The sequence below is a fragment of the Schistocerca gregaria genome, chromosome 1, assembly GCF_023897955.1.
Source record: "Schistocerca gregaria isolate iqSchGreg1 chromosome 1, iqSchGreg1.2, whole genome shotgun sequence".
NCBI lineage: Eukaryota > Metazoa > Arthropoda > Insecta > Orthoptera > Acrididae > Schistocerca > Schistocerca gregaria.
The window spans coordinates 6,371,889-6,385,174 of NC_064920.1; the positions used below are offsets into that span (position 1 = coordinate 6,371,889).

At 38.7% G+C, this 13,286-nt stretch overlaps 1 protein-coding gene across 1 annotated transcript in view; it reads left to right on the forward strand.

Annotated features, from left to right (window-relative positions):
* Positions 1-13,286, forward strand: part of LOC126320757 (protein spinster) — a 307,891-nt gene that overhangs the window by 280,672 nt on the left and 13,933 nt on the right. The window contains exons 2-5 of the mRNA XM_049994122.1: positions 6,002-6,198; positions 6,477-6,628; positions 6,925-7,128; positions 9,132-9,266. Coding sequence (XP_049850079.1) covers positions 6,002-6,198; positions 6,477-6,628; positions 6,925-7,128; positions 9,132-9,266 — 688 coding nt within the window. The remainder of the gene's footprint in view (positions 1-6,001; positions 6,199-6,476; positions 6,629-6,924; positions 7,129-9,131; positions 9,267-13,286) is intronic.

Genomic DNA, 13,286 nt, shown 5'->3' on the forward strand with positions numbered 1-13,286 from the left:
ACTCATTTGGCCAGGCTACGGTTTTCCACTCGTCTAGGGTCCAACTGATATTGTCACAAAGCCAGGAGAGGCGATGTTGTGCTGTTAGCAAAGGCATTCGCGTCGGTCGTCTTCTGCAATAGCCCATTAACGCCAGATGTCGCCACACTGCCCTTGCGGATACATTCATCGTACCTTGATTTCTGCGGTTATTTCGCGCAGTGTTGCTTGCCTGTTAGCGCAGAGAACTCCGCGCAAACGCTGCTGCTCTCGGTCACTGCATTGTTCATGGTGCGAGGTAATGCCTAAAGTTTGGTAATCTCGGCACACCCATGACACTGTAGATACCGGAGTACCGAATTCCGTAACAATTTCCGGAATGGGATGTCCTCTGCATCGGGTAATTCATTTCGTGCGGCTATAATCACGTTGCAATCCTTTTCACGTGAATTGCCCGAGTACAAATGACATCTCCGTCAATACACTGCCCTTTCATACCTTCTGTACGCTATACTACCCTCATCTGTATAAGTGCATATCGCTTGTCACTCCATTGTGTACCAAAACGATTGTGGATGCGAGGAAGTTATGTAGCGAAATAACATCCCGAACACCACTTTAAATGAGTAATGCTTTATTATCAGTCACATATTTACACAAGTCAACAGCACTATTCAGCAGTAACCAAGAGACTGCTAGACTCCTCGGTACGAGCCAAAGATCGTAGTTCAAATATTTCTTGTCACTCGGTATATCAATCCGCCACTTACTCAACACAATTGAAGGACATGTCGTGGCATTTGATACACGCCACGAGACTTCAATATCCAACGTGCCTCATTCCTTCGAGTATACAGTTGAATAAGGGTAGCCCTAGATTGTCGTTACATTAATAACTACCTAAATAATTGCCCCTTCGCCAACAATCCGCCACAAGCTTTGAAATATAAAAAATCGCCCGTTAAAAGGAATTGGCTATTAACATTACAGCTACTGATGTTTGGTCATATATAGAACCCTATCATTCCCTTTTATTGTCCTCTGTCACTGGTTTATTGTCACTACTAATGAATCTTTTCTCGAATGATCGGTTATTATTAAGAAAACTTAAACATATTTTTTTTCGTCCCTGGCTAGCATCAGATAACGAGCACAATTAATAGTCTTTTGGTGTGCATTTATTGTAGACAGTTTTCGTACATATACGACATTTTACAAATGATTTGTTTCCAGAGGAGTCGCTCTTCACAAGGCAACGTGCTCGCTTTTCCTGTTTCTCAGGAGTGTCTTCGGTGGTGATGCAGGCACTAGCAAGTCTTCCTGATCGTTGTGTACTCCCCAGCAACCCAGAAAGCTCCTCTCCCAGCTGCAGTAAAAAGGTCCAGAATTTTTTTATCGGTTAGAGCATTGTACAAGAACCAGGTATTTATGCCAGGCGAATACAGCAAATTGTAAAACGCGTGGACAGGCGAACGGCTGAATTGTGCTTTGACTGATTTTTTTTCCCGAAGCAATTTGGTAAAGCATGCCCATTCCATATTTACGGCACCTGTAAAAAGTAGCTGTATCAGTTTTTGTTTTTTTTTTGTTTTTTGTTGTTTTTTTTTCAGCCTGGCCTCAGTTTTCATATAAGCATGCAATGCATAGTGCAGATTATCAGAGCATTCTTGCTGTTCTTTCCCTGATAAACAGTCAATGCCCTATCATTCTTCAACAACACTGTGCTACGTAACTCATTTTGGCCCAGACTGGAGACTGGTATTCTCCTGGGAGGTCTCTGTTTGCTGCCCACAATACTTGTAGTGTTTGCTTCCAACGTTTCACAGACAGCCAAGGCGGTGGAAAAAATTTTCAAATGTGGCATTTCTTCCCTTATCCAAGTAAAGTTGTATCAACGTATAAATATAATTTTTACGCTTAAAAATGTGTGTGTGTGTGTCACATCGACAAATAGTTTTAAAATAAAGATATAAATATGCATGCCCCCTTCATCAGTATTCACTAAATAGTCATGTGGGTTTATCACCATCTTCTTCTTCTTCTTCTTCTGGCGAAGAATCCGAAACTATAGGTTGTGGGAGATTTTCCTCAGATGAAAACCCCAGCAGCTCACCCTCATGAGCCAGTGTCCTCTTCTGTTCTTATACGTTTAGCCACAATAAATGAGCATGTTGCAAGCACTATTTATACAGTATGAATGCGCACCTTACATCACATGTCATGGAACTAAGCTGTGGCTGTATGATATTTCTGTACATATTCAGACGCGTCTCAACCTGATCTCCTCCACAGCTGGAAATCTCCAACGGCATCAGGTAGTTCGGTGAAAGTGAGATTTGAGATTGTTGAGTAAACACAATCCAAAAATAAACTTGAAGGTATATGAGATGACTAAAAGGGCTGCAGCAGTGGAGTCTGCATTGACCCGCCCATGGTTCTAAGTGAAACTGGACTTTTATCTTTGGAGATCTTACCATAAAAACTAAAATGAAGTGTGATTGGTGTGTTTGATACAAAGTCAGATAAATTCAACAGTGTAGCCAATAATACAAAATAATGAAAGAAATAAATGGGTCACTAGCGACCCAGCTGCGGTTCAGTGTTAAGGGAAACAGTGTCATCTCTATTAAGAATTGTGTTTCACCACCGTCACCTCTGACAACCATTGTCTTTGCTGTCAGTTTCGATTGTTACTGCAGTTGGAGTCGCGAACGGTGGCGGTCGGCTTTAAGCTTGTTCTGTGCATCTACGTCACCCATTTGCCGACAGTCAAGTGAGCGTCCAGCACGCTTCTGACCGCTGTTACGTAAATGTCCACAATGAGAGTATTAAACATGATCATAGCGAGTTACGTAGTGCAATTTTATTTCATTGGTGGCGATAAGCAACAAATTCTACTGAAGAAAGAGACACACATATTTTCCACACAAAGCGCTTAAGCGCGCATATGGGAGTGCCCCAACTCTCGCTTGGAACCAGCAACAATGCAATGCCCTACTATAAATCGACCTGCGCGAACTGCGATCGTTCGTGAATCGGACTATAATAATCGTGAGGCACAAGAAGTTTTTTAATTACAGTACCTACGTACGTACCAAAGTTCCATGTCACTCTAAATTCTGTCAAAAACACGAACTGGTCAGCAGACCTAAATACATATAATTTAAACATTATCCTCACCATCGCTGCGTGTAACCTCTGACGACTTGAAAATTGTTGTAAACACATCATTTGCTAGATGTCTCAACCACAATGTACATTTTTCATTCATGTCTCAAATATCAATCAAAAATTGTTGAAAGTTGTCTGATATTTATAGCAGTTAAACTAATGTTTTTATAAATGGAAGACAGCTATAATGAAAAGTAATGAAGTTAATACCTATTTCCTGTTGGAGAGTGATAAGAATGGCAACGAGAGTTAAGGGAGAGGTTTGAACTGTAAGTACGGTAGTCAATCACATAACCATATAGTTAAATTTGGATGAGTTGTATGATGTTAAAAGTTTCTGAATTAAATGAATAGGGACAGCGCTGACTGAGAGAAACAGTGTTTACGTTATCTTTGTGTTACAGGTTACGTTAATGTTCACTCTTTACATCTGCAAACCATTTATGGAAATAATAAAAAAGAAGGAAACTGGGAGTCCCTGTAAATGTCAAATTTGCAACATATTCTACTAGCTGTGAGATTGAAAATTCCTATCTGTAGTTTGACAAATAAAAAATCATGTTGCATATAGGCCTCCACGCTTCATAACTGTTACCTTTAGAGTCCTGTAAATTTTAAGTAAGAAGAAGTAGATACCTCAGTTTATGTATGATGACAAGAAAAAGCATTTCCTTATCCAAGAAACACAAACTGAATGCATGCCATTGACAATTCTGTACCACTAGCTCATCAGGACAAACTAAAGAACTATCGTACAACAGTTACACATTCCACAGATATGAGTTAAAACATCATATTGTCCTGTAATATAGCATTGAGGAATAAAAACAGCAAAATTGGTTACTCGTTAGTTCACTTTCAAGGTTGGTAATAATTAATCTAAAATGATTTTCTGCCCAAATAAATTCCAATTTTTTTCCGAAGATGCAAATATTTTAGCCTGCTTGCATGTTGCACTGCATACTTAAAGACAATGACATAGGCTGCTTCATGTTTTTGTCATACTATGACACCTTGTTTCGTAAAACCCATATGATGCTTCTTAATAAAGTTCACATAACTGTTTATTACTGTGTCCTCGTAAGCCTATTTATGTTGTCATAAGGAATCATGGTATCAAATATAAATATGGCATTGAGAAAGTGTGCATCTGGAGCACTGTACTGTATACAGGAAAAAATAGGTCATAGGATATCTGGAGAACAAGAAGTAGTTGTTGGCATTTGAAATGTCATTCTGTAGGAATATGTTCATGATTAAGCAGAGAAAAAAGGTAAAAAATGGGAAAAAATTAGCTGAAGATAGAAATTGATGACTGACATCATTAGACTACTGGGAAGATAAATGTTATTTATCAATCATTGTTTGTGAAAATGAGTAATCTTAATGGTGTTCATTCAGAGATTGTGTGGAAGAATTCTAGGTCCACCATAAATGATTTCTCATGAGCCAGAAATTTAAGCTATACCATCGAATGTCCTAGAACTGTTGTAATAAAGTTTGGAAAGTGGTTACAATACTTACCCTCAGAAGGCAAAACGTATAGTACTGTCAATGCACCCACGTGAAACTAAAATTGATGGACTGTCAAATTTACAGAACTAATATTTAAGTCCCTGGGGAGCAGGTGGTTGGGGAGAGTTAAAGGAAAAGACAGGTAAGTCAAATCCCAGAATGATAGAGGCCCAGCTTGTCCTCACTATAGGTGTGAGGTTTCTCTGACCTCCTTCAATGTACTCCTCTCTGCTCCGTGGGTAAGGAGCTATTAGCTCTGAAAGCAAGGAAGTCTCTCATTTTTGCTTTTATATATGTCTTTTGGCAGTATTGCATGTTCTACCTGGTGAAGGCAAATACTGGTCAACAGTTTTGTTTCATTATTTATTAATTTTCTCAATTGAATTTGCCTTTGGTACATAAATGGTACCATTATAAATGGTACCATTACTGTTTCCATGAACAAAATCTACTGTTTCCATTAATAAAATCGGATACGCAGCTTTTTAGTTTGTTTCATTGGAGACTGTATAGTTTTAAGAGTGTTGCATCTGGTTCGTATAGATAGTAAATAAGAGCAGGATTAGAACCCTGTAACCATCATTTCGGAGGTGTCAGCTATTTAGTCAGAATCCTTATTATCTATATCAAGAGGATTCAATGAGTGGAACTGTTGTTCCTTTCACAACACTTCCCAAATCAGATGCAGATCTATCCATAATGAGTGCACTGCCAGCAGCCCATCAGGTTGTAAAATGTTGTGCAGAGGAAAAGAAATGTCAGTAGCTAAAGTGGGAAAATAGAGGACATATTTGTATAAATTCTTCAGCAAAAATGTTGTTTTATTGGAAATTCCAATAGTGTGATGAGGGACATGATTCTCACTTCATGATGATTATAAAAAGAATTAAAGAAACGTGGAAGAATTCAATGCATACAAATTTCTTCAGTCTATGTATAAAATACTTGGAGAAAGATTTAATTAAATTTACCATCTGTTAGGAGGTGATATAAGGTACAAAAATGTAGGCCCAGAGACAAGTTATTTGTGCTTGCCATTGTGGCAGAGCGGTTCTAGGCGCTTCAGTCTGGAACCGCACTGCTGCTACGGTCTTAGGTTCGAATCCCGCCTCGGGCATGGATATGTCTCATGTCCTTAGGTTAGTTAGGTTTAAGTAGTTCTAAGTCTCCGATATTCAGTCCCATAGTGCTCAGAGCCACAAGTTATTTGTAAAACGAGAATCCACAAACACAGTTTAACGTATGTTTATATTGATGAGATTTTATGTGAAATTGTTTCAGTGACTAAAAGTATATGAAAAACTAATCTAGAACTGTTCTTCTTTCTACTTTACAGGTATCTTACAACAGATTCAAACACACTACAACATTGGTGATGACAAAGGTGGTCTATTGCAGACTGCCTTTGTTCTTAGTTATATGGTCTTTGCACCAGTCTTCGGCTACCTCGGTGATAGGTACAATCGTAAACTGCTGATGGCACTGGGTGTCCTTCTGTGGAGTGGCACCACTCTTGCTGGTTCCTTTGTAAATGTAAGAAAGTTTGCACTATTCTTTCTGTGTAATACATTTATAGCAATGTCTTTCACCCTTGTCACAGCGGACATTAGTCATTGTGTTTAGATTTGAACATTAATTGTTTTGTTGCAGACTAGAAAAAATACTTGATGATACTTCAAGCATTATATATTCCGTTGTATTCAGAGTTTCATTCCTATTAATTAGGTTTTCTTAGACATTCTAGTTCTTAAAATAGCTTGGTGTGACTGATAGTGTCTGTTTTCATCTCTAAACCGCTTTTCCACTTTCAGAGTTACCATATGTTCCTGACATTTCGTGCCCTTGTTGGGATTGGAGAAGCAAGTTACTCAACTATAGCTCCAACTATTATTAGTGATCTCTTTGTTAAGGACACTAGATCAAAAATGCTAGCTCTATTTTATTTTGCAATCCCAGTTGGCAGGTGAGAATATATACAGTTTTATTTCTATAACAATAAAAAATCTGAATGGGATATGGATATTTGAAATACACTGGTTGACGTCTCTTTTTAAAAATACAATGAACTAATATTTAACTACAGTTCATTATTTGTGAGCGAAAGACTCATTATGTATGTAGGCGTATTTATTTTATTTCTAAGAATTTGAAGTTGAATGTAAATAGCTGTGATTAATCTGTATTAACAGTGGAAAGAAATATAGGAATTATAATAATTTTTCGGCACACACAGTATTGATGAAAGTTTGTTTCTTCCAGTGGCCTGGGCTACATCATTGGCTCAGAGACTGCACGTGCCACTGGGGTGTGGCAGTGGGGTTTGAGAGTAACCCCTATAATGGGTGCTATTGCTGTAATTCTCATCCTCTTGGCAATGGAAGATCCAATGAGAGGCGAGAGTGAAGGGAGATCGGATATCGGACGAACTTCTTGGTTACAAGATATTCGTGCTCTTGGCAATAAGTAAGCATGAGCTGCAGCATGTCATTACACCAGCAAATTACTTCATTCTGATAATTTTGATTTCAGTTATAACCAGCCACACATTAAAAATTATACAATAATGATAAACTTAAGATGTGTATGTATGTTTAGTTAATATGTTATGTTGTCATGTTTATGTGGCTAAAACTGTTTTGCCAACTAGAGGACAGTTGGGGACTGTAGAACCATACTGATTAAAGTGACATTTTTCTTTATTAGCATCTTTTGCACAGATGCATTCTGTAAGAACATCTCAATAATGTTACTTTGAAAAATATATCCTGTCATAGCGATCCATGTGAACAACCAAACTTGGATAATTATGGCTCCAAGTTATGGTACTAATTTAGTGCAAAGCTGAAGTGATCCAGTATAAAATAATATAGTATGACTTATCAATTGGAGTTAGTGTAACTTACTACATTAAAGTCAAAAGAGGTGCTTAGTTTTTGTAACAATGATTGTCTACATATTTCATACAAATTACTGTGGAATATTTTTCAACTGGTAACAATAGAAGTTGTTTTTGTCAAAGTCAACTGTCTAATGTCTGCTATTTTTCCAGTTTTGACAGTGTTTACATTCTCTTTGGTTTTGACAGTTCTTCTTGTGCACTGTGTACTCTTTGCTGTGCGTAAATGGAACAGGTTGCATTTCTTACTGTTTCTGGTCAACAAATTGTCCTGTCTTGAAGATAATGTTATGATTTACCTTGTGAGTGGGCATGCGTACTTACTCAATGACATAGTTTTCTTTCATAAGTCAAGAAAGAAAGAAGAGGACAGACACCTTCACACCTCAGTCACGTATGGACCTGCATGACTGCCGGAAGCATAAACCTTTCATAGTTATACAAATACTACTACCAAAGTGTTTTCAGTGAGGGTGCAAAGAAATCAGATATGGGAAAAATTAAATATTTAAAGGGCTCAAGCCTTATGCAACACAATGATGACACTACAAAAAAGTAATGAAACAGATTTCCAGGAATTTCTTTTAAGCCTCCGGAATTACGTACGTTCACAGGCTGTGGCAGCAAAGCCACTAATAATGAAAAAATGAAAGACATAAACAAAATTCTACCTGTCAGTTCTGCATCTACACAGAAGAGGAAGGGGTGATGAGGCCCACAATGATGAAAACGTGCTACTCTCTGGATTTAGAAATGATTTAATTTGATTACCTCTCCTAGATCCTCAGTGTCTCGATGTGATGATGCAATTGTAATTTCATTATTTGTTTGTGCCAAGGAGATCCAAGTGATTTGTTTAATGTAGAAATAGAACTTCTTGTATCTTCCAATAACAATTTACAATAACAGTTTTTTTGTAAGATTTATTTCATTAAAGATTAAACCACAAAAAAGACCTGTTTTGTTAAAACAAGTAGAAACATGTTTCCCTAGTTTTCTCAAAATGTTGGAAATACCACATGTATCAGAATGGTTTTACTGTCAACAGTTTAGATTTTTTATTTAATCATAGCAAACTTTCTTCCACTCTATAGGTTTACTGACATGTAAATTGTTCATTTTGAAGACTGAGTGTATCTGCCTCAGTGTAAGCTGATATCAGATTAGGTCTTTTTAAAAAAAAAAAAAAAATCTGTAGGCATCAATCTAAAACACAGGATAAGGTAAGAATTAAATTTATGTAGATAATGTGGCTATGCTCACTAAAGGCACAAATAGGAGATGTAAACTGTGGATCTCATTTTTGGGATGCTCTGGTGGAACTAAATATTTTATAGAGAGAGAGTGCGAGAGAGAGAGAGAGAGAGAGAGAGAGAGAGAGAGAGAGAGAGAGAGAGAGAGAGAGAGAGAGTGTGCGAGGGAGAGAGAGAGAGAGAGTGCGAGAGAGAGAGAGAGAGAGAGAGAGTAGCTTATGGTTTGATTTGGTTAGCCTTTCCAACATTACTTGTACAATAATGTTAGGAAATTTTTAGCTCTTGATCTTATATTTGATTTTGTTTGTATCTTTCAGTGCCAGTTTCATGCTTTCAACTCTCGGATTCACTTGTGTCGCATTTGTTGCTGGTGCCCTGGCATGGTGGGGTCCGATGTTTATTCACTATGGACTTGTTCTACAACCTGGGCACGAAAATGCAACACTCAATGAGTACGTAGTACCACTTTATGTGAAGATGTTCCCATATTTGCAAAAATTAGGTTATTGTATTATCTAAAACTATGGGGCCAGTGCTGTGTTTGAGTAATAATATGGATGCAAGATTCAGATTTCTGGCTTAGAATAAATGGTTTGTGAAACTCCATGTTTTGAGCAATAATGTGGGACACTATCTGATAAACTGCTTAATCTGTGTGCACATTTCAGCAGCAGTGGCTACACATGTCAAAAACAAACTGGTTTGCCAATAAGTTGTGATCACTGTTGTCTGGTGTTATCTTGTTTTCAAATATATGTTAAAATGAGGGAAATGACTTACACTACACCATTATTGATTTGTTGTTTGCTGATGAGTGTACGTACAAGTTTGTGTGGCTGAGATCATTGCTTCTAACCAATGCACTCTAAATGTCCAAGGACTCTCCCTAATTATGTTGGAATATGGACTGTATCCTTTGTACCCTAGGCTACATTTGGCGTATTCATACACAGTGTCGCACAGAAAGTTAATGGTTTTTGAATGAGTCTCACCCAAAAATATCTTTGGTAGTAGCAAATGTACTTAGAGTTATGTAAGACAAATTATGAGTGCAATGCTGTGGGATCAGTTTCATATTTTATGTGTGACCTCGTTATCTAAAAACTGCACTCAAGAGATGATTAACCCAATATAAAATTACAGAAGTCATCAATCCTTAAATATATTTTAAAAATCATCATCATCATCATCATTTAAGATTGATTATGCCTTTCAGCATTCAGTCTGGAGCATAGCCCTCCTATAAAATTCCTTCATGATCCCCTATTCAGTGCTAACATTGGTGCCTCTTCTGATGTTAAATCTATTACTTCAAAATGATTCTTAACCGAATCCAGGTACCTTCTCCTTGGTCTGACCTGACTCCTCCTACCCTCTACTGCTGAACCCATGAGTCTCTTGGGTAACCTTGCTTCTCCCATGCGTGTAACATGACCCCACCATCTAAGCCTGTTCACCGTGACTGCTACATCTATAGAGTTCATTCCCAGTTTTTCTTTGATTTCCTCATCGTGGACACCCTCCTGCCATTGTTCCCATCTACTAGTACCTGCAATCATCCTAGCTAGTTTCATATCCGTAACCTGAACCTTGTTGATAAGGTAACCTGAATCCACCCAGCTTTCACTCCCATACAACAAAGTTGGTCGAAAGATTGAACGGTGCACAGATAACTTAGTCCTGGTACTGACTTCCTTCTTGCAGAAGAGAGTAGATCGCAGCTGAGCGCTCACTGCATTAGCTTTGCTACACCTCGCTTCCAGTTCTTTCACTATGTTGCCATCCTGTGAGAATATGCTTCCTAAGTACTTAAAACCGTCCACCTGTTCTAACTTTGTTCCTCTTATTTGGCACTCAATCCGTTTACATCTCTTTCCCACTGACATTACTTTCCTTTTGGAGATGCTAATCTTCATACCATATTCCTTACATTTCTGATCTAGCTCTGAAATATTACTTTGCAAACTTTCAATCGAATCTGCCATCACAACTAAGTCATCCGCATACGCAAGACTGCTTATTTTGTGTTCACATATCTTAATCTCACCCAGCCAGTCTATTGTTTTCAACATATGATCCATAAATACTATGAACAATTGGTTGCAGCCTTGTCTTACCCCTAAAACTACTCTGAACCATGAACTCAATTTACTGTCAACTCTAACTGTTGCCTGACTATCCATGTAAAGACATTTAATTGCTTGCAAAAGTTTGCCTCCTATTCCGTAATCTCGTAGAACAGACAATAACTTCCTCCTAGGAACCTGGTCATATGCCTTTTCTAGATCTATAAAGCATAGATACAATTCCCTGTTCCACTCATAACACTTCTCCATTATTTGCCGTAAGCTAAAGATCTGGTCCTGACAACCTCTAAGAGGCCTAAACCCACACTGATTTTCATCCAGTTGGTCCTCAACTAATACTCGCACTTTCCTTTCAACAATACCAGAAGATTTTACCCACAACGCGCTGATTAAAGAGATACCTCTGTAGTTGTTACAATCTTTCCTGTTTCCATGTTTAAAGATTGGTGTGATTACTGCTTTCGTCCAGTCTGATGGAACCTGTCCCGACTCCCAGGCCATTTCAATTATCCTGTGTAGCCATTTAAGACCTGACATTCCACTGTATTTGATGAGTTCCGACTTAATTTCATCCGCCCAGCTGCTTTATTGCAGTGCAATCTATTGACCATTTTCTCCAATTCCTCAAATGTGATCCTATTTCCATCATCATTCCTATCTCATTGTACTTCGAAATCTGAAACATTACTGATTGTATTATCACCTACATTGAGCAACTCTTCAAAATATTCCCTCCATCTGCCCAAGGCATCCACAGGTTTCACCAGCAGTTTTCCTGACCTGTCCAAAATACTTGTCATTTCCTTCTTACCTCCCTTTCGAAGACTGCTAATTACAATGCAGAATGGTTTTCCAGCAGCTTGACCCATAGTCTCCAACCTGTTTCCAAAGTCTTCCCAAGATTTCTTCTTTGATGCTGCAATTATCTGTTTGGCTATGTTTTTTTTTTCTTCAACATAACTTTCTCTGTCTACCTGAGTTCTAGTATGTAGCCATTTTTGATACGCCTTCTTTTTCCTTTTACAGGCTGCCTTGGCTGTGTCATTCCTTCATGCTGTTTGCTTCATCCTACCTTTACACACTACTGTTCCAAGACATTCTTTAACCACTTCTAGTACTGTGTCCCTGTACCTTGTCCATTCCTTTTCCAATGACTGGAATTGACTACATTCAACTAACTGGTACTTTTCTGAGATCATTGTTATGTACTTGTGCCTGGTTTCCTTATCCTGAAGTTTCTCCACTCTTATCCTCCTACATATGGACCTGACCACCTGCACTTTCGGCCTCACAATCCCAATTTCACTGCAGATTAAATAATGATCAGTGTCATCAAAGAATCCCCTGAATACATGTGTGTCCCTCACAGCCTTCATGAATTCCTGATCTGTTATTATATAGTCAATGGTTCCCCTGCCTTCCCAAGTATACCGGTGAATGTTCTTATGTTTAAAAAAGGAGTTTGTGATTACTAAGCCCATACTGGCACAGAAATCCAAGAGTTGTTTCCCGTTCCTGTTGGCCTCCATGTCCTCTCCAAATTTACCCATAACTTTTTCATCCCCTTCTGTTTGATTTCCAATCCTGGCGTTAGAATCACCCATGAGCAGAACACTGTCCTTGTCCTTTACTCTAACAACTACATCACTGAGTGCTTCATAAAAACTATCCATCTGTCCCTTCACAATGATAATATACTGACACAGTCCTAATTTTCTTGCTAGACACTGTCAAATCTATCCACATTAGTCGTTCGTTTACATACCTTGTTGCAACTACGCTGGGTTCCATTTCTTTCCTGATGTAAGGCCCTACACCCCATTGTGCTATTCCTGCTTTGACTCCTGACAGGTAGACCTTGTTTTCTCCCACTTCCTCTTCTTTCTCACCCCTTACCCGAATGTCACTAACAGCTAAAACGTCCAGCCCCATCTTACTTGCAGCCTCTGCCAGCTCTACCTTCTTCCCAGAGTAGCCCCCATTGATATTAACAGCTCCCCATCTCATTACCATTTGTTTGCCAAGTCGTATCTTAGGAGTCCCTGGTTTGTCAGTTAGAGGTGGGACTCCGTCACCTCCAAAAGTCCGAGGCATTTTGCTCTGATTGTTGCCAGCATCATATTTAAAGTACCAGGGAAGCAGGTTGTTAGCCTTACTTGCCCTGAGTCCCATTGGGTATTACCCCTAACGATTGAGGGACTAACCGGTGGATTTGGTAGTCTTTGCCATATGAGCACAAAGGTGACCACGACTCAGAATATGCCTGAGATGCCCTTCCTTATTCCAAAGTAACTGGTATTCCGACTGTCAGGACCACTTACTTGGCCACTCATACGTTGCCCATGGTTCATGAACTAGGACATGACTACAGGAACCCACACCATG